This window comes from Rhineura floridana, chromosome 4 (assembly GCF_030035675.1).
Source record: "Rhineura floridana isolate rRhiFlo1 chromosome 4, rRhiFlo1.hap2, whole genome shotgun sequence".
Lineage (NCBI taxonomy): Eukaryota > Metazoa > Chordata > Lepidosauria > Squamata > Rhineuridae > Rhineura > Rhineura floridana.
This window is the reverse complement of record NC_084483.1, coordinates 123,903,471-123,924,235: the sequence shown is the minus strand read 5'-3', so window position 1 is coordinate 123,924,235 and position 20,765 is coordinate 123,903,471. Positions and strand designations below refer to the sequence as shown.

The 20,765-nt window shown below is 40.4% G+C and overlaps 1 protein-coding gene across 11 annotated transcripts in view; it reads left to right on the top strand.

The window, feature by feature from the left end:
- The window catches only part of AGPAT4 (1-acylglycerol-3-phosphate O-acyltransferase 4), a 73,959-nt gene that overhangs the window by 50,464 nt on the left and 2,730 nt on the right, over positions 1 to 20,765 (top strand). For all 11 annotated transcript variants that reach the window (XM_061624323.1, XM_061624316.1, XM_061624315.1 and 8 more), the window contains 3 exons: positions 7,866 to 7,968; positions 8,218 to 8,293; positions 10,913 to 11,111. In XM_061624323.1, the coding sequence (XP_061480307.1) occupies positions 7,866 to 7,968; positions 8,218 to 8,293; positions 10,913 to 11,111 (378 nt within the window). The remainder of the gene's footprint in view (positions 1 to 7,865; positions 7,969 to 8,217; positions 8,294 to 10,912; positions 11,112 to 20,765) is intronic.

The following is a 20,765-nucleotide window of genomic DNA, read 5'->3' as shown; positions in this document are numbered from 1 at the left end:
CCCTTGAGAACAGTGTTATCCACGGCATAAACCTGTCTGGATGGGGTGCCCACTGCAATTCAGAGTTTGTGCAGGGTAACTGGGCAGAAGTGAAGTCTGATCACAGCATCAACTGGCTGGAGCTACAGGCCGCTCATCTGGCCCTTATTCAGTTCAGCCAATGTTTTTTCCTCAAGCATGTTCTTCTTTATACTAACAACATGTATCAACTGGAAGGGGGCACTCAGTTGCAGAGTTTTCAGGCAGAATCCAACCTCCTTTTTGACTGGGCTCAGAATCGCCTCTCCTTGTTGATCATGGAACATCTCATTGGGGAGGAAACTTCATGGCTGACTGGCTAAGCTGATAACAGGTTTTTCTGTGTGAATGGAAGCTACATCACAAAATATTCTCTCAGATCCAAGGGAGGTTCGGTTATCTAGAAGTGGATCTATTCGCCATAGCTCAGAATTAACAACTTCTGTGCTTCTTTGCCACATACCAGGACCTGAGAGTGGAGGCAATAGATGCTCTGTCAGAGTGTTGGCCGCGTACTCTCCTGTACACCTTCCCACCTGTTTCTCTTAAACATCTGAAGAAAGTGAGAGAGAAGAGCGAAGTGGTTCTGACCGCATTCTGGTGGTGCTAGTGACTGTGGCTCTTGGAATGGCTCACTCTGTCAACAGAGGATCTGTGGGAACTTCCTCATCTTCAAGACCTCCTGACACGGGCCGGTTTGGTACCCGGCTCTAAGTTGGCTGAAATTGACGGTGTGGTACTTGAGTGGAAATGTCTGAAGTGATCCAGTCTTGCTCCTCCAGACATAGAAGTCATCTTGGCCTTGAGGTGTCCTCCTCTACCAGGCAATGTGGCAGGTTTTTGTTTTCTGGTGCAACACCAGGAGGTCCACCCCTCCAAAGTCTTGATCTTGGAGTTCCTGTACAGACACTGACTGCAGGATCTGAAGCCTAGCACACTGCAACGGCAAGCTCCAGCTATCTCAGCTGTTCTCTTGCTGTAGTCAGCATAACCCATAGTTGTGCACCCTCTTCTGAAGAGGTTTCTTCTAGGAGCAGCATTGCACCTTCACCAGTGAGCCATCGCTTTCTGTGTTGAGACTTACCAAAAGTCCTGGAGACCCTACAGAGACCTCCATTCGAGCCTCTCGAGTTGGTTCCACTCAGAATCCTGTCCTATATAGTCCTGTTTCTGATAGCCACCACAACTGCCAGATGTGTATTGGAGCTAGGGGCTCTATCCATAGCCTGTCACCTCTGCATCATCCACAAATATCATGTTTTCAAGATGGACCCAGCCTTCATTCCAAAGACAACATCACCTTCTACTGCAGTCAGCGCCTCATATTGCCTTCGTTCTGCCTGAATACCTTGCACCCATTGGAAAAGTTGTGGCACTTCTTGGTCATTTAGAAGGCCCTCAAGATCTACATCTATGAAGGATTTCAGATCCACAGAAGCCCTATTCGTGTCTTATAATCTGAAGTCTCTAGGCAAGAGACCTAGGCAACCTTGGCTGGCTGGCTTATGGCATGCATCCTGTTGGCCTATGAGTCCCTCGAGCTACTAGTACCAGAAAATATCACGGCAAACTTGGTAAGATCTTTATCTACCATGGCAGCCTTTGCAGCCAACACTTTACTGTCGGACATTTGCAAGGCTACTATGTGGTCCTTTACTTCCACATTTATTAAGCATTATAAAATTGACCATTTTGCTCCTGCTGATGCTGCCTGTGGGAGGGGGGGATACTGCAGTAGGTTGTTTCACAGACTTAAGCAGCCATTTTGGGCCCAGCCAACTGGGATTGCTTTAGTAAGCTGCCATGTGATGGATCAGCATCCAAGGAAAACAGACCATTGGTCTCGCCTGAAGGTGATTTTATTGGATATTGGTTCATCACAGCCCTCCCTGATAAGGTAAGGAGGCTGCAGGTCTGTCCTTTGTAACACTGTTGTGAGTATCAATATTTTCATTGCTTTTTAGTTACTGTCTAATTCTAAGTTTTGTGTTTGTTAGCTAGGACCTTTATTGCACCGTAATGTCTGTTTACCTTCCCATGTCACTTCCTTGGTGTTGGTTCCTGTTTGGTTTCTGTTTTTGTTATCTTATGCTGTATGTCCTTCTGGGATGAATCATCCTATTCTCATCTGTGCAATGAACTGGGGTCCAAGCAGTGACCAGGCTTCTTCTGGAAACCTTTGGTGCATGTCTTGTCCTCAGACTTAAGGTGGCAGTGAAGCTTATGCGTTGGACCAGCATCCTATAAAATCACCTTTCAGTTGAGACTAATGGTCCATTTCAATGGGAGAGCACTATTGCCTTCATCTCCTGCTTGGTGGCTTTGCATAGACATCTGGTTAGTCACTGTAGGAAAGAGGATACTTGACTAGATAGGCCTTTGGTCTGATCTGGCAGGGCTTTTCGTATGTTTTTATGCCATATATAACCATTTTCTCTTGTTACAATGAAGAACAAATTCTGTTAAGGGAAAATGCGTGGTAATTAGCTAGTTCTCTCTGATACTTCATGTCTGTACAGGCACAAGGTACTGCATGTTTACATTCCCTTGGTGTGTGTTATCCTTTTAAATATTTTTACTTACTAAATATGCTGCTATTTAATTAATCTAATTAGATATCCTGAGGAAATGACATACAGCTTCATAAAGCTTAAGCAGCAATGTGATCTGTTATTTCCTGATCTGAACTTTTTCTCATTTGAGGATGTGTGTCCATCTCTCTAGATTTCAGTTTCTTTCAAAGCTGGCTGATTTTTAAATCCCCTTAAAGTGAAATGGGGCTTTGGGCCCTTTCATTCTCGTTTTTATGCTCTACTATACAACATCCAATGATAGTCTTTGTTTTACTCTGTGATTCACTGATTTTTATTACAAAAGAAAAAAACAAGCCCATGTTTGATTGATTGTAATGTCAGTGGGTGGAGGTAGTGGTGATGGAATATGTGTACCTTTGCCCTGTCTGGAATATGTTTTTTAAATATAAGACAGGTTTGTTTTTTGTTCATTTGTTTTGGTGTACTAGGACCTATTTACAGTTGGTCCAAGCGATGTGGCACTAAAAGGAAAATAATTCATGATATTTAGGAATTTGGCTCTTCCTAGTGAGAAAATGTCAGAAGTTTCCATCCTGAATGAAACGTTTATCAAAAAATCCAGATATTCCTGGTCAGAATTGAAAGAGTGCTCACTGATTACAAATAGGCCTTTGAACCATGGTAGCAGAATGATATGAATCCACACGGTAATTGTGGATCATTAGTTCTATTTATTTGTAGCCAAACAAGCACTACGGTTCTTTCCTTTCAGAGGACCATTTTAAGTGGTATATAAAGCTCTCCAACTTTCCTCAGATCTCTAATTCAATTTGTCAGTTCATCTGGTATTGCAACCTTGCATGCTACTGTTGTAGCAGTTATTGGATTACCCATCACTTCCAGAAAGTGAAAGCACAACCTCTAGAGGCCATTTTTCATTTTCATTTTACTTCCTGCATTTTATGTCTGCAGGATTTCTGGAGTTGCGGTCCATTTTCTATGTTCACTAAGGCTTTGGACTTGGAGTGAGATTGTAAGCTGCCATGTGCTTTAAACAAGATGTCACCTTCTTTCCTTCCACCTTCTGCCATTCTCCCAGGCAGCTGTATGTGTCTGCAAAAATGTCATCAGAAACAACACGCTCCTTGTGCTAATACATTTTTTGGGATTTGTTTAAATGAATTGGAATATTACTGGTCTACTGACTGTCATACTTACACAACCAGACATGTAATCTGAAAATTGGGAATACTGAGTACAATGTAGGCAAAGGGAGGGGAATGCTGTGTCTTCCTAGAATGCACGATCATGCTGAGAGGGCAAGATAGGGATCGCAATGACTGCAGTTTTTTCTCAAGCTCAGGGAGATTATTGCCTTTCTTATTTTGATAAAACAGGCCAGTAGCTGAGGATCAAGTATTATAGTAGTAGTAATAGGAATTAGTAATAATAATAAATATTGTTTTATCTATTCCACATAGTTGTTGAGGGGGCTTCTCGATCCTCAGGAGGTTTGCAGGCATAGGGAGGAGGGGCCAGAAAACTTTCCTTCAGTATATTTATTTATAAAAATATATAGAGACTGCCCCCCTATAAAATACCAGTTATGTTATCTTAGGTACTCCTGTCTTTAGCCACCTGCTGCCACATACCAAGTTGACGCTTCCTTAAAATGTCTCAAGTGACTGTTCCAACATCCTGGGGAGCTGGGTGTGTGTTTGCTCCAATCACACAGTGAGCCAGACATCTTCATGTGCCTCTTTACCACTACAAGTTTCCCTCAAGTCCATTTGCTGTGTATTTTGTGGATTTGTTTTCATTCTTTTGACTGAATTGAACTCTAGATTGATTGATTGATTTGATAGGTAGACTACTTTCTGGCCTACCCCTGAATGTCTTTTCTTTTCTCTTTTTTTTTTTTCAATAATTTTTATTCAGATTTTCATAAAACATACAAGACAAAATCATAAAACATTCAAAGACAAAAAACAAAATCAAAAATAGTTAAACAAAAAAAAAAAAGAAAAAAAAAACAAAAATAAAAAATAAAGAGTAAAATATTGACTTCCCATTTGTCAAAGATCAAATCAGTTATAAGTCTATAATATATAACAATCCTGTCTCTTAAGTCATATTATAAAATCACTTTCCTCCAGTAGTTATCTTACTTAATCATCAAATCTCATAAACATTACTTTATTCTTTCCACAAAAAGTCAAAGAGAGGTTTCAATTCTTTAAGAAATATATCTATCAATTTTTTTTTCCAGATAAGCATATCGATTAATCCATCTCATTACTAATTATGATAATCTTATTGTCATAACCATAGTCAAAATAAACATTTCAATTAATCCATCACATCAGAATCTGTTAGGTTCAGTAATTTCAGTAGCCATTGTTCTATTATCCCTATTAGTTCCATTTTCCATCTTCCATCTTCAGTAGTCTTGTTAAGTCCAGTAATTTCAGTATCCAATCTTCCATTATCAGTATTCCATAATAATCTTGCTGTCAGAGCCATAGTCATATAGTAAGAGTCTGATGGGAATTACCTCTATCCCAAATATTTTCTTGCCATCCATTCTAAATAGGTTGCTGAAATACTGCTGTAAAATCATATCTCTGTTCTTTTTTTCAAAATACACTGGGTCATCTCTTGAAAGTTTTTCCATTGTCACATGGCTGCAGTTAATTCCATAGATTTTCTCTATATTGGGCTCCATCACATCATTCCAGTCCAGAAGATTATCCATGCCATTGATAACTTTATCTCTAGAATCTTCATTAATTTCTTCAGAGATAACATTGAGTTCCAAACAATAGATTTTATTTCTAAAGTCCATAGACTCCAAATCTTGTTCCTGTTCCACGTTTGTTCCAATCTCCGGGATCTCCTCTCTCACAGGGACCCCTGTTCCAGTCTCCAGGGTCTCCTCTCTCACAGGGACCCCTGTTCCAGTCTCCAGGGTCTCCTCTCTCACAAGGACCCCTATGTCTTTAATCTCCTGTGTCTCCAAACAATAGATTTTGTTTCTAAAGTCCATAGACTCCAAATCTTTTTCCTGTTCCACGTTTGTTCCAATCTCCGGGGTCTCCTCTCTCACAGGGACCCCTTCCAGGGTCACCTCTCTCACAGGGACCCCTATATCTTTAATCTCCTGCTTCATTTTACTCAATTCAATTTTCAGCTCCTTACAACCCTGTCGCAGGTTTTGTTTCGTTATCTCAATCTCATCCATTATTTTCTGAAACATAGTTATTTCCAGATTCTCAGCCACTTTCTTAATTGCCATTTTAAAAGAAAAATATAGGAAAACCACTTCTTATTTCAGCAACAATTGGGTTAATACTCCAAACTTGGTGACATCACAGTATAAACAGAGCAGACAGCCTTATCTCTCCATGCTTAAGTAAACAAAATGCAGTTCCCAGGATCGAAACAATTAATGGCGGTCGTCAGGAAACAGATTCGTCAAAATAAAATAGACCAAAAAGAGAGTAGTCTCAGACAATATAATATTCTTCAAAATAAAAATCTGGAATAGAAATCCCTCTTCTGTGTATATCTTTAGAATGCAAATCCAGGACAGCTTTTTGCAACAAAAACAGAGATAAGCTATTAATTAGTGAGTAGCAGAGAGAAGTTATGGCTCCCCAGTGAGATGTCAAAAACCGATCAATCTGGCAAATCTCTTTTAAACAGCAACAATTTAAGTCAAGTAAAAGAAAAATATAGAAAGAAGGGTGCTTGCCTGTTAGTGCGTTCTCTCTTAGAAGATAAGATGAACGTTCGCTTTATCAGATAGAGCTTGTTGTTGAAAATCCGTCCCACCTTCGTCGGCTGGACCTCGTCCCATAAATTAATGAGATCTGGTCGTCCCAACAAAAATAGGCTTTGAGGTTAATCTCTTCGTTTCTCCCTACCCGGGAGAAGTTTAATCAGTCAAAAAAAAAAAAAATCTGACTGATATATCTGAATAAGCTTCTTTTGAGGCAGGAGCCCGTCTCAAAAGCAGGCACAGGCTAAGTCACCCTTCCCGGAAGTCCAATGTCTTTTCTTTTCTCATGACATTACGCTGTCAATTGTTACAATATGTATTTTAAAAAGTAAATACATTCACTAACAGGCAAAAAAAACCTCTTGCAGTTTAAGAATGTACCTGTAGCCAATAGATATTTCTATCAAGCATTAAAAAGAGAGAAATTGGGCAGCTATAGCGAATGCACCAGGGGAGCAGGAGACATGACCTCCTTTCGGAAATATTATACACCCCCACAAATCTGTAAAAATGGAAACACAATTTGGGTTGTTCTTTCACAATCTAATCCACTTCCTGTGTAGCTTGGAAGAATTTGGTAACATGTGCCTCTGAGCATATGATGAGTGAGGGTAGAGGGAAAGCCTGTTTTCTTTCCAAAATGAAAACATTGCTAACAGTATCATTATATTTCAGGGTTTACCCCACCTTTTTATTCGACAGCGGACACCTGTAGTCTCCTACCTAAATGTATACCGAAGCTGACCCTGATTAGCCAAGCCAAACAGCTGTTAGTCTGGTGTTTAGAACACTGACAGTTGGTTCTTACTGAGTGTGTCTGGGCTATCATAGACTCCAATGTTAATTATCTTAATTTAAAATCAGCCATGCATTTTTTAACTTTTAAACTGTGGAGGATGAAAGTCAGGGTATGGGGCAGTGTCAGTAATAGGATTGCAGGTAGTCTATGAACGTTGCTGATTTTTAATTAATTTCAACAAATTATGAGACCACTGACAATAAAAAGTCAGGTTTATTATTCAGCAGCTCGTAGAATGATAAAGGCTCTGCATGTATTTTAGCCTCTTGTATGTAGCAGAGTCTCTTGCAGTGCTTTTTATTGACTTTCTTAATGCATTACAAAAACACAGCCATTCATCATAAATGCCTTGCATTTGTTGTACTCCTGTTTCAAACTTTAAAGACTGGATTCTCTCTGAGTATTTTGTGTATCACCGTGGAAACAGAGGGTTCTAAGCAAGCGTTTCTGAGTTCAGCACTGTAAGTTTTGTAAGATTTTGTTTTGAAATGAGCTTATGGAAAGCAGCAGAATGGCAATGGGGGTATTTTCAATTTAACATTGCGGAATGCGAAAAATCCATGTTGGTTATAGTATAGAGCCACTTCTGTCTCTGACTGCAGAAGGTGATTGTTTTCCACCACTGGATGGACCCATGATAATTGTAAGTAATGCTGTCACTGAGATGGCTTAGGAATGCAAAAAATCAGTCTCTGACAACAATAATAGTGCGGTGTCTTGTCTTCCTTTGTAGTTTCAGCTGTGTATGACTCTACACTGAACTTTAGAAATAATGAAAATCCAACTTTGCTGGGAGTTTTAAATGGGAAAAAATACCAGGCAGATTTACATGTAAGGTAAGTATATTTCCTTCCTTGTCCATTTACTGGTAACCAAAACAGCTAATGGCACAACATATTATCAGCCAAGACATTTTGTTGCACTTTTGGCTCAGTTACAGTTGACTCTAGATTGGAATATGTGCACATTTGCCCACTTAATAATTTCATTTTTGTTGAGTTCTATGGCTTAAATTGTACAGTAACTGAAAGTGAATGGGATTCATTCTTTCACTCTCTCTTTGCTCTCTTCTTTATTGTTTGTAGGCGGATTCCATTAGAGGAAATCCCAGAAGATGAGCAGGAATGTTCTAACTGGCTTTACAAACTCTATCAAGAAAAGGTTGGTTTATTATTCAGCAGCTCTTAGAATGATAAAGGCTCTGCATTTTAGCCTCATTGTAGGCAGCAGAGTGTCTTGCAGTGCTTTTTATTATGCTTCTTAATGCATTACAAAAACACAGCCATTCATCAGAAATGCCTTACATTTGTATTAGGGTGGTCAGATGCAAAAAGAGGACCGGGCTCCTGCCCCTTTAATGGTAGTGTAACTGAAGGAATTTCAGCAGGTGTAGGTTGTCATGCAAGCTATATCTGCTGAAATTCCTTCTTCTGCACCATTATTAAAGTTGCAGCAGCACTGGTCTCTTGCATCTGGCTACCCTAATTTGTATTTAGAAAGCAAGGAGAAGGAACAGCAATGGTATATGTTGTGGAAGTATTCAAGCTGTTCCCCACAATATAGGTCTGTATCCAGCACTGCAACCCCACTGGTGCAAGGGACTTTTGTGTGTATGATGGTCTTCTCCTGTCCCTTCCAGAGCAGGTTTGGGGTGTGTCAGGGGGGAGGAGAGGAAAGAGAAGTCCCACTGCACCAGTGGAACCTTTCTGGCACAGCACTGGCTACAACCCATAATGTTTGAGTCAGATCTTAAATTCTCTAGAGAGGCAGTCTGGTGTAGTGGTTAGAGAGAAAATGATTAGTTTGCTTGCTGAATAGGTATCTAACTGGGACATTTCTGGCTGGTATGAAGGACAGGGCCTTCTCTATAGTGACTCTGTATCTTTGGAATGCCCTTACATAGATAAATGTGTATGACCCCCCTCCATGAGTTGATTTTTTTTTTATTATGGTCTCCGTTTAGGTGCTTTTATGGTTCAACTTAATAGCTGTTTTATATGCGGCTGTTAATATTATTAATGGTTTTTACTGCTATTTTAAATCTTTAATTTTAATGTTATTTTATCGATTTGTTACCAGCCTTGGGAGGGCATACACACCAGAAGGTGGGCTAGTGGTCCATTAAATAATTAAAAATAATCCTGTCTTGAACAGATATATCCTACAGGAATGGGAAACCCCCCATGTGCAACCTTCTGAATTCCTTGGAGGAACAGTTGGGTACCAATGAAATAATTATAAATAAATAGGAGGGGCTGGACTTTCAGTGAAGCTTTATAGAAATGTTGAAGGGCCTGGTTGTTGTTCACAAAGACCTATCCTTTAGCATATTTCTTGGGGTGATTGATTGATTGCAAAGTGTTAGTTAGAAATCAAGGCTTTGCCAGATGAAAGAGAAACCAAACAGGGTTATCACATAGATCAGCAGAATGACATTCTGGCCCATACCTGGTGTATTTGCTTCGCCAGGGAGCATTGGCCCAGAGTTAGCAAATCTCATTAAGGTGTTTACAAGACTAGAATGATGATGATACATTTCCCCTGTAGTTTGTTCCTGACACCTGGAGGGTAAAACTTTATACTCATGTCTCAAATGTTCAACTCACTCTGTGTGTGCAAATGAAGTCACATCTTCACAATTCTCCACAATATGCATATGTCTTCCATGCCTTTTGTGAAGGAGAAATGCATACTTTTATTTATATATGTGTTTGAGTGTTTCTTTTTATTTAATTTATATCCCACCCTTCCCTAGGGCATCAAATGCATCAACACCACACTTTAACAACAACCATAAAAACTTCAAACAACAAAAATAGGCAATAACCTGGGAGTGGGGATGTCATCTTACATGCTAAAAGGAAAAATGCTGACACGGGTTTGCCCTATGTAAGGCCTAAATTCATAGCATATGTTTATACTTACAGACAAAATCAATGGGACCCATAAACAGTATAAGAATCAATTTAACTGATGAAAGTAACAATACAATATATTGCAGCAATGGTATGTAAAAACACATGTAGTATAGACTCATAACATATGTGAAATACTCACTTTATAGCCAAACTACTACAACATTAACTGAAAATACAATTTCCTTGTGAAGTTGAATCTAAGAGGAATCTAAGAGTTGAGATCTCTGGATTATATCTCATTTCATTGCTTCATGAAAACCAACTTTGACTGCCTTCAAGTTGATCCCGACTTATGGTGACCCTAGAAATAGATGAGTTTGTTTCCTCTGTGATATTTATTTATTTATTATTTTATTTATATCCTGCCCTTCCTCCCAGCAGGAGCCCAGGGCGGCAAACAAAAACGCTAAAAACACTTAAAAACATCATTAAAAGACCTTAAAATATTCCTCCACAGTGTTCAAGAGGTCAGAAGCAAGCAACCTTCCTCTAGGAGCTGGTTGGAATCCAAAGGGTAGATATAGTCATAAGAGGAGAACTGCACACGTATCTGGTACTTTGCTTTTGCTGCTCGTTGCAGCAGTTTCCGTAGCTGAATAGCCAGCAGCATTTAACATTGCACAGTAGTTTGTTTCTTAGTGGAATCCACTTCAGAGAAAAGGGAAGTAGCTTAGGCTACTCGTGTGGTTCTCTCCCTGTTCTTGGGTTTCTATGCCAAGTTAGATGAGAGTGACAAGGTGACAAAAATAGTTACTAAGGGAAATATTGTTGGAGACCTGGAGGGAAACACTTCTATGTTAATTCATGTGCTTTATCCCCCTTGATCTCTTCTCTCTCTCGATGTCCTTTTTGCGGTCATCAGGACTCTTTTCAAGAGGAATACTACAGAACAGGAGCCTATCCGGGCACTCCAATAGAGCCACCCCGGCGGCCATGGACTCTCTTGAATTGGCTTTTCTGGGCCTTATTGTTGCTATATCCTTTGTTCAAGCTGCTCATCAACATGATCAGCAGTGGTTCATCACTGACTCTGGCTACATTTGCCTTTGTTTTCATTGCAGGTGAGTTGTTGTGTGCAAACTTAAGGCTGCATCTAGACTTTTCAAGGGAAGAGGCCCTCTTTACTTTCTGCCTTTAACAAATTCTCTTGAACATGTAGTCATCAATTAGATGTGCACACATGCATTTGGATTTGATGGTGGGGGAGAAGTATTGTGTATTAATTGCCGGGTAGACACCTGTAGAAGCAGTGCAGGAATTCAGTTGGATGGCATCCCGCTGTGCTATTGTACTAATGGTCACCAGAACTTAATTTCTCTCTCTTTCTCTGAATTAATCTTGCTTTTTAAAGTCTGCAGAACTGCACTAGAACTTGCCTGTGAAAAACAACATTGAAGAATGTCTGATTTCTCTTCCAGTTGGGAAGTAAAGTAGAAAGAAACACATTGAAGCTAGCAAGTGTTCCAATGAACTGGTGGTTCCAAGATGGAACTGGGCTGGTCTTTCTGTTTTTGTTTTCTTTTCTGTAAAGGTAGTTTGATCTGTCCTAAAACGTAATCAGCATATCAGATTTTTGGACACATAACAGTATAGGGCCCCTGCTTGACTTCTCAGTCCTGGCTCATATTTAAGCTTCATAGTTGTGAAAGGAAAGTAAGCAATGAGAAAGCGGCAATAGCAGATTGTTGCCTGATTTTCCCCATATCTGCTATATCACTCAAATTAATGTTCTTTTGATAAGAGAGGGGAATGTTTAATTTTTATCCTATTCTTCCTCAAAGGAGCTGGCAGTATGCGTAGCTGAGCCTTCCCCTTCCTCTTCCCATTTTATCCTCTTAACTCAGGCTGCAATCCTGTAGTCACTTACCTGGTAGTAAACCCCATTGAATTCAGTGGTACTTATTTCTGAATAGACACATAGGATTGCACTGTTAGGGAGGGAGTTAAGAGTGTCACAGTTCGGTGGGAATTCTAACGTGAGTGTCCCCACTCCTAGTCTGACACTACACTGATTTCAGACAACACTTACCTTTACATTATTGTGTGAAATGCTTATGAGCTGTGTTGCCTCAGACTAAAAAGCTTTATATGTGGTGGATCTGGAACTGTCCTGATCACTTAAATGAAGGGCTACCTGACAACTGCAGCTCAATACAAAATTCTCCTTTGGGAAATATTAAGGCTGATGGGTCGAGTGTGGAGAACCTCAGATCTCTCGAGACCTGTCTTTCTCCTCTGTATCATATGCTTCTATATTGTCCTTAGCATTTTATCGATGTCATGTAATGTATGCTCTTAGGTCCCTTTACTTTACTGTTGATCTGGAAATTATAAGCATTTAGGCAGTGGTGTACTTATTCTCATATCTTCAAATCCTGCAAGGCCTAATTCAGCCTTTCCCAACCAGTGTGCCTCCAGATGTTGTTGGACCACGATTCCCATCTTTCCTGACCATTGGCAATGCTAGCTGAGGCTGATGGGAGTTGTGGTCCATCTGGAGGCACACTGGTTGGGAAAGGCTGGCCTAATTGCTAAACAGCCTCCCTACACACGCATTTTATGCAGTTCTGTTGAACTGCAGGGGATGGGAGGGACAAAAGAGTACTTCCTTATGCACACAGCCCTTAAATGTATCACAATGGTTCTCCTTTCTTTTTTCCTTAATGCTCTCTGGGGTTCCTTGTTGATTACAGTGCATTTAATGCTTAGTTTAATAGGGAAATTACCTAGACCTATCTCTTTGAATGTTGCATAGGAGTCATGCTGTAATGTCAGATGTAGTAGACATCTACTATGGCAGCTGATTGTGGCAGAACTTGAATGTGTAAGCTCTTTGGATAGCAGAGTCGTGGATGGAAGATAAGTAACGAGGGTGGGAAGCAGGACTTCCAGTCATGTTTAACGATCAGTGGTCCCATACCTTCCCTGTGACCCCTTGCCATCTCCATTGCTCCCTGATCCCCATTATCTCTCTGGATACATAAACTTTATGTATCCAGGGAATGCAAATCCTGATTTCACTGAGTCATGGTGAGTTTTGAAAATATAGAGCCGCATTTTACATTTTAAATTGTCCACCACTACAAACATCAACAAATATATACAGCAAACGTGATGTCTGCATGATCTGTGAACCTGCCCTAAGATTGCAGTGCTGCCTACTCCTCCAGAGTATTGTTCCTTTGGATTATTCTTTTTTAATGCAGTCCATCTAAAGCTGAAATTCTAAAGACTATGCTATATTTCATATTTCGCTCTCTCTATGTGCATTTGTGTGTGTAGAAATGAAGTTAAATGTCAAACAAAAGTTCATCATATAAGATGATGTGCATAAGTCACTTTGTGGTAGACTTCACTATGACAAAAATGAATGTGAGGATTGTGCTTATTCTTATGGTATTGAAGTGTCTCAGGGTGGCGATTGTGAAGCCTGTTTGTAGGTATTCACTTGTCATTCCATTTTTTTACTCTTGCACCTTTGTATTAATCCCAGAGCTAACTAATATAGTTTATCTACTAAACCTAACACTTACCAAGATTGCAGAACTCTGGTTTTGCTGTTTCCGTTGAACAGTAACAACCAGATTACATAACTCTCTGACCTGGATTAATAGATTACAATAATTGAAATATTCTTTTTCTTTAGCAGGAAATAGGAATTTAGGTACTTTGTTAATAGTAGAGCAGCTTCTTAAAATAGAGATGATGTCATAGCCAGTACTCACAGTATCTGCAGTGTATATAGTTAATAGACTTTCTCATTCTGTGCCATACCAGTCCAAAATATTTGCTCATAAAACTTGCTTCACTCTTGTCAAACCAGAGGTTTCAGGGCTGGAGAGTACTATGTCTTTCCATTATAGAGGTGTTCAGGTAAGACACCCAGTATAATTCAAAAGCATCTTGTGAAAAATCAGAGTATGTTTTCTCTTGCCTGTAATGATGCCTCTTTTTCAAGCTATCTCTTCCCCTCTGATGTTCTCTTGGTGTCCTGATCTGATCTGTATGGTACCTGGCATTCTCAGGATCTAAGAGAAGAAAATAGCATCCTATTTTAAATTGGAGCTGTACTGGAGAGTCTCAGTTAGGGAGATGATCCTAAAGCGTCTTGTTGTTGGCAAGTGTTTGCTGGCCAGTCAGTTTTAATAGACAATGTACTGCTTTGTACTTTTGCATCTGTGCGTGAAGCTCAGAGGTAACTAGTATGGCTTATCTACTAAACCCAGAGTTTTATCAAGATTGAAGAGCCCTGCTTTTTCTGATCTCATTTAATACATTCAGTCGGATTACATAATTCGCTTATTCGGATTAAAAGATTACAATAATGAGTACAATGTAATATTTTGGATTACCGGGATACAGTGAGTAAGTGCTCACCCTGTGTTTAGTCCTCCAGAAGACTGCGTTGTGAGCATCTTTTGTATAGTTTAAACAAAACTCTGAGGAAACAAATTGCACCAAAGTAACTCAAATTCTGTGCCAATTGCATACATAAAGCAAATTAAACATACATATTTGGTTGTTTTGCATTTTTCTTGAAGCACTGGCTACTGAGAATCCTTTCTAGCACACACACCTCAGTTCAAGCTTGCGAGGTCTCAACAGGCATGTTAAAATGCTGTAAACTACCCAGAGAGCTTCAGCTATGGGGCAGTATATAAATGTGATAAATAAATAAATAAAATAAAATTTTCAAGCCTGTCTTTGCATTCTTTTAAAAGAAAAAAATCACCCAATGCCAAACATTGGGTCTTGCTGAGAATACATACAGCCTTCCCTATAGCTATAGGAGTATAAAATGTGTGCTTCCCCCCCACCCCCATTGAAGTCTTCAAAACTGATTCCAATATGTACCAGTTAAGGCATTCAAAATCACAGGCATGGAGAAAAGTTTCTGTCTGAGACAGTGCAGAGGAACTGGTTTAAGAGATTTGCTGCCAGTCAGAGATGATGGCATTAAGCCAGCTTGCAAGAATATTCATGCAGGTGGGCATAATTTCCCCCCTGCCTGGATTGCACTGTGGGTGGGCATTGCCAATAAGTCATCCACATTATTTGCTTCAAACAAAAAAATGCAGCTTTGCTTATTGTCTGCTCAGCCTACACTGGATAATAACTTTGCTGTGCGGTGTCCTGACACACATGCTTTCTACAAGCAGTTTGAAGGATCCATTCATTTAACACAGGAGCAGTATTTGGGCTCAAATAGTAAAAAAGCATCCACCCATGGTCAGGCTCGACAAGTGAACCAGCCCCTATCATTATTATTAATCATAATTTATTTGTCACTTTGAGCCACATTTTTTTAGTAAGTGACTTACAGTTTTAAAAAACATCTAACATAACATTTTAAATATCCAACAATAACAACAAAAGGGCACATCTTACCCCACCCAATAACAGATGAACACCAATTAGGAGCAAATGCCTGGGTGGCTAAAACGTCTTCACATGGGGCACAGTGATGGCACCAGGCAGACGTCTTTGGGGAAGACATTCCAGAGTTGGGGATCCACCACTGAAAAGGCCAGATCTTGTGCTGCCACCCTCCCTTAGATGGGGCACACAAAAAAGGGCCTCAGATGATGAACGCAGGCTCCACGTAGGTTCATACGGGGAGAGGTGGTCGCTAAGATATTGGGGTCCTGAGCTGCATTAGGCTTTATAGGTCAAAAGCAGCACTTTGAAATGAGCCCAGAAACTAATTGGCAGCCAGTGCAATCTGGTCAGGATCAGTGTTAAAGGATCAGGCCTTTTATCTCCAGACAACAATTTGGCTGCTGAGTTTTGTGCTAGCTGCAGTTTCTGAACTATTTCTAAAGACAGTCCTGCATATAATGCACTGCAGTAATCTAACCTAGAGGTTACCAGAGCATAGACAACAGAAGCTAGGCTATCCCTGTCCAGATAGGGTCACAGTTGAGCCACCAGCCAAAGCTGATGGAAGGCACTATGCGCCACTGAGGCAACTTGTGCCTCCAGTAACAGTAATGGAAGTACCCCCAAAACTACACACCTGTTCCTTTAGGGAAGTGCAACCCCATCCAGAACAAGATGAAGCCGACCCCTGTGGAACCCCACACTGGAAGGTTCAAGTACCACCTTCTGGCAACGGCCATCCAAGTAAGGCTGGAACCACTGTAAAGTGGTACCACACACTCCCCACTTGGATAGCAGTATAAATTGTCTCCTTTTATATGAAAATAAGAAATCGAGAGGGCTATTTTGATGGTATGGTTGTTAAAAGAACAGGAGTGGTATTATCATTATTATAAACACATTTACATCTAATTTTTCCTTGTGAGAGACAGGAGGTACTCTTACTCTGTTTTGATGCAAGGTTGCATCAGCAGTGATTCTTTTGACTGTTTACCAACCTATCAACAGTGTTGTGGTAGAGATCCCAGATGCTGGAAAGGGGCTATGCTAGGTTTTAAAGGTGGGGTTCAAGATGATGCTTTTGAATATTTACTGATTAGACTATTTGAGATGTTGTGGAATGTTTCCAGGCCATACATTTTACAGGCAAGAGAATTATCTGGTCATAAGTCCCAAAATTGCATGACTACAATTACTATATGGCCTAGTGTGATGGTAGAGGCCACATTGATTGATTTTATAATGGAAAGGATATTCTTAAGGATGTTCTTCAGGCTGTAATCATACTTCTGTGTGAATTGTAAGAGTAAGGTTTTAACAGAGGATGCTCTTAAGTTTTAAAGCCTTTTATCTGCAGTGGATTACATGTAAACTCTGCGAGAAATTGATAGCTAGGCAATTACAAAGAATAAAAAAGAAAAATGTTTGTGCTATTACTCATGTTGCATGTGTTGCTGCATGCTTAGTGCATGCAGATTATCGGAAACTGTCTTGAAAGTGTTACCATTTAAACTTTCAAGCAAGTGTAGATTTTAATTACTGGGTCTTTAAATAAAAAATTAGTCTGAAAGCCACATGGCTATAAAAATGTCAATGATAGCCTAAAATTGCAAATTTGAGACTTGTTGCAAAATTTGAGACTTGTTGTGCTAGTCTCATATCCCTAGCTTGCTATGCATATGTTTGAAATAACCTGCAGTTATTTCACAATTATGAAAATTCCAGGACTGAGCAGATAGAATCACCAATTATATGCTTCAAGTACTAATTGTTACTAATGAGCAGAGATCATCTAGCTTGAATATGAAAGGAGTCCATTGATTTTGGAAATTTAACCAAGATGTATATACCATAGTAGGTACCCAAACTTTGTCCTAAAGCCTCATCCTGTTCACCACAGCCCAACACAGTCAAGCCCATGTTGTGGATTTCAGCGGAAGCAATTCCCACAGAAAGGATTCTCCATTTTTCTCTTTGCTACATGTTATTCTGGTTTGATTTTAAGCTGAACTAAAAAGAGATTTACGTTCCCTGTTTTTCTGTTCTTTTGTCCACAGTTCTTGGAATTAAGAAATTGGTGATTTTGTTATTGTGTTCATTATCTTAGTATGTGTGAAACACTGGGAAAGCCATAATAACAAACAGTGGTAAACACTGCCTCCCCAAAAGGAATAGCATTTCTGACCAAATATTAAAGAGTGATATAGAGCTAAATAGGAAGTGCCTGGGGTGGGGCGAGCAGGATAGTTTTAACACGTAATGCCTAGACCTTACATTAGTTCTGCTTCCGTTTTGTGCTAGTCTCATATCCCTACTTTATCTGGACAGGTAATGGAATGGTGGCAGCTCCCCTGAATGTGGGCCTAATTTGGAAGCTGCTTAGCCTGGCCAGTTCTTCTGAAAAGCCACCCCAAAGTAGTTTTGGGAACGGCAAATGTGTTGGTCACCCACATTCTCTCTGCTACTATGACAAGAAGATTGATTTTAGGATGCAACACCTGAGCTCCACTAGATGATACAGCAGGGCTTGGGCAGTAGGGGAGGGGAGGTTACAATGTAAGGCAGGGTTGGGGAATATGTGGCCCTCCAGATGTTGCTGGACTCCAGTTCCCATCAGCATGGCTAGAAGTCAGGCATGATGGGTGTCTAACATTTGCCAGGTCACATGTTCCCCACCCCTGATATAAGAGGTGGACTATATGAATCTTACTATTGCTGCAATTTGTTTTTATACTTTATTTCCACAAGGGTTTGCCAGGATTTCTTTCTGCTAATAGTAAGCCTGGAGTGTTTCAGAGGAAATTGCAAGAAGCCATCTAGTGGCTAACAAAGGAACAACCTTGTTTTAGGAAAACAGCCTCATCCTGCAAATTAACTCAGTGACATTTCTGAGTGGCAACGGTAGATAGCTGCTATGAGAAAAGCCAAGAATATTTATGTTCTGTCCAGTATATCTAGATTTCCCCTCTAAAATCCTGCATATGTTAGCCCTAGTAAGATGTTGTTTTGAGGCAAATTCCTCTGGTTGATAACTTGAAATGTCCAGAGGTACAGCTGAGCAAACTGGGAAAGGAAGTGAATCAAAGCATTGGCTGTTTGGTGGTAGTTGCCTTTTCAAAAATAGACTTCATCAATACAATTTCCTATAATCTAGTAGTGTTCTTACTTGCCAATTGATTTAATTCAGCCTAATCATAATTCAAACTACTATGAATTAGGTCATCAGGACATGTGTGCTTCTAATTTCTGGGAATATTTTTTCCTGCAGCAGAGGCATTCTCTCTAATATTGTGCACTCTGGCAATAAGCAACTGGATCTTTCCAGTCATTCAGTGGGCAGGGTGGAGAGCTGGATGTCAATAGTGTAATCTCCAGAGTATTTTAGATTAGGCATTAGGTCTGTGCCAGTCTCTCCTTAATTTGCTGGTGGGCTATTTTGTGGGATTTAGAATAATGGAATCATAGAACAGTAGAGTTGGAAGGGGCCTATAAGGCCATTGAGGCCAACCCCCTACTCGTTGCAGGAATTTAGTTCTTGGCCTTCTGCTTAATTTTTGCTATGAGAGCAATTGTGTGTATTTACAGTTCACTTTGGTTTCAGTCCATCTAAAGTTAGTCATGGCTAAATCCCATCGTACCCAATGGAACAAGCAAGTTCACTCAGGGGAAGCCAGTATAAGTGGTACCGATGCAAGAGAAGGTGGTGTAAAGTTCCACCACATCCAATGGCTGTTCAGGAGCCTCTGGGTTGGCTGAAAGCCAGCTCAGCTGGGAGCTGCACACAGGGACCAGAAAATAAAAGTCTGCTCTCCCAAATATCCTTAGTGGGAAGTAAGCCATCTCCATTAACTTCTATTGTATTAATTTTCTTAGATTGACCTTTTTCCTGGTGTAACTTTTGCCTGAATTGAGACCTGCAGGAGTGCCCCAAACACAAGTTGGATGTGGCCTCACCATGGCCTTTCCCCTGATATGCCCCCGCCCTGGAATACCCCTTTTTTGGGACTTAACACTGGCTTCACCTATGTGGCTGAACTGGGTGAGCCCCCGCTGAGCTGGGCCGAGGGACTTTCACTGGCATAGCCCAGCTGAGCTGGGACCCAACTGGCTCAGCTGGAGATCCGCTGCATTCCACTCCCCTTAGCCTGGCATAAATGCCAGTTGGATTGCACCCTAAATAAAACCTTAATGAAACCAATATGATTTATTATTCACTTTAGCTGGGTTGTGGTCTCACTGCCTGGGCATGTGAGGGAGGCATTGGCTAAGGAGGATTCTTTTTCTTCATTCCTTGCACACCTACCTCCTATGCCCCTCTTTCTTACCGTTCCTGTTGAAACTTTCCCCTCTTCCTTCCATCCCTGCTACCTGAAATAATTTGCTTCTAGCCAAAGCAGGAGTGGGCATTTGAGTTAGCAGCTTTTGCTAGAGGTTAGCAAAAGGTGAGATCTTACTCTGAACCACCAGTTGTTGTCACCTCCTAGGTAGTGCAACTCCTTTCAACTTCAGCAACAAGGTCAGCCTTAACAGAATGCATTTTTATAAGAGCATGAACATGTGTCTTCAATTTGAATTCTGCATGTGTTTCTGTGTGCATGGATGTGTCTGTGCTTTTCTTTCTCTTTCTCTTTCTCTTTCCTCCTTCTTTCTAGGACCCTGCTAGGTGACTATTGGTTAAGGACCTTGGAGAAGGCTTGAAGCTAGTAAGTGAAATTGCTTGAGCTCCCGCAGCAGCAAGACTCTCCAAGGGAAATTAGCATTATGGAGGTGGGATTGGATACTGTGAAAGCTGAACATGTTCAAGAAATGCCTTAAGTATTTTAGTCAATGCAAAGCAGAATGGTCTGCATGTGCCTTTAAAAAAAAAAAATAGGTCACACAATGGCATATGTAGGCCTAGACTAAGAGCTCTCTAAACAGGATTGATTTGTGACCTACCTGCCAATGTCTTTGTGGATCCTTGCTGGATTTTAACATTTGCTTTTGAACTGCCCTTTTAAGGATTCTGTTTTAGAGATTTAGGTGCATGATGCAGTTGAAGTTAGTAATTCAAAGTTCCCTTCAGTTTCAGTGTGGGAAAAAGGTATATGCTAGAATCTCTCCCACTACAACCAAGGCTACTTAAAGTGCTTAACTTTGCCTAGATTGTGCCCTAGGTTTCTGATTCTTCAGCTTTTGCAGCTATGGATGCTAAGGCTGGCAAAAATTATCACTGGCTAGATTCCTTATGTATCATGGACTGACTTGCCAAAGTGAGATTCTTCACAGCACACTGCTATGGCCCAGAGCAGCAACTGTTGTTTCAGTCTAGGAGGATGTGGCTTAATGGCCACAAT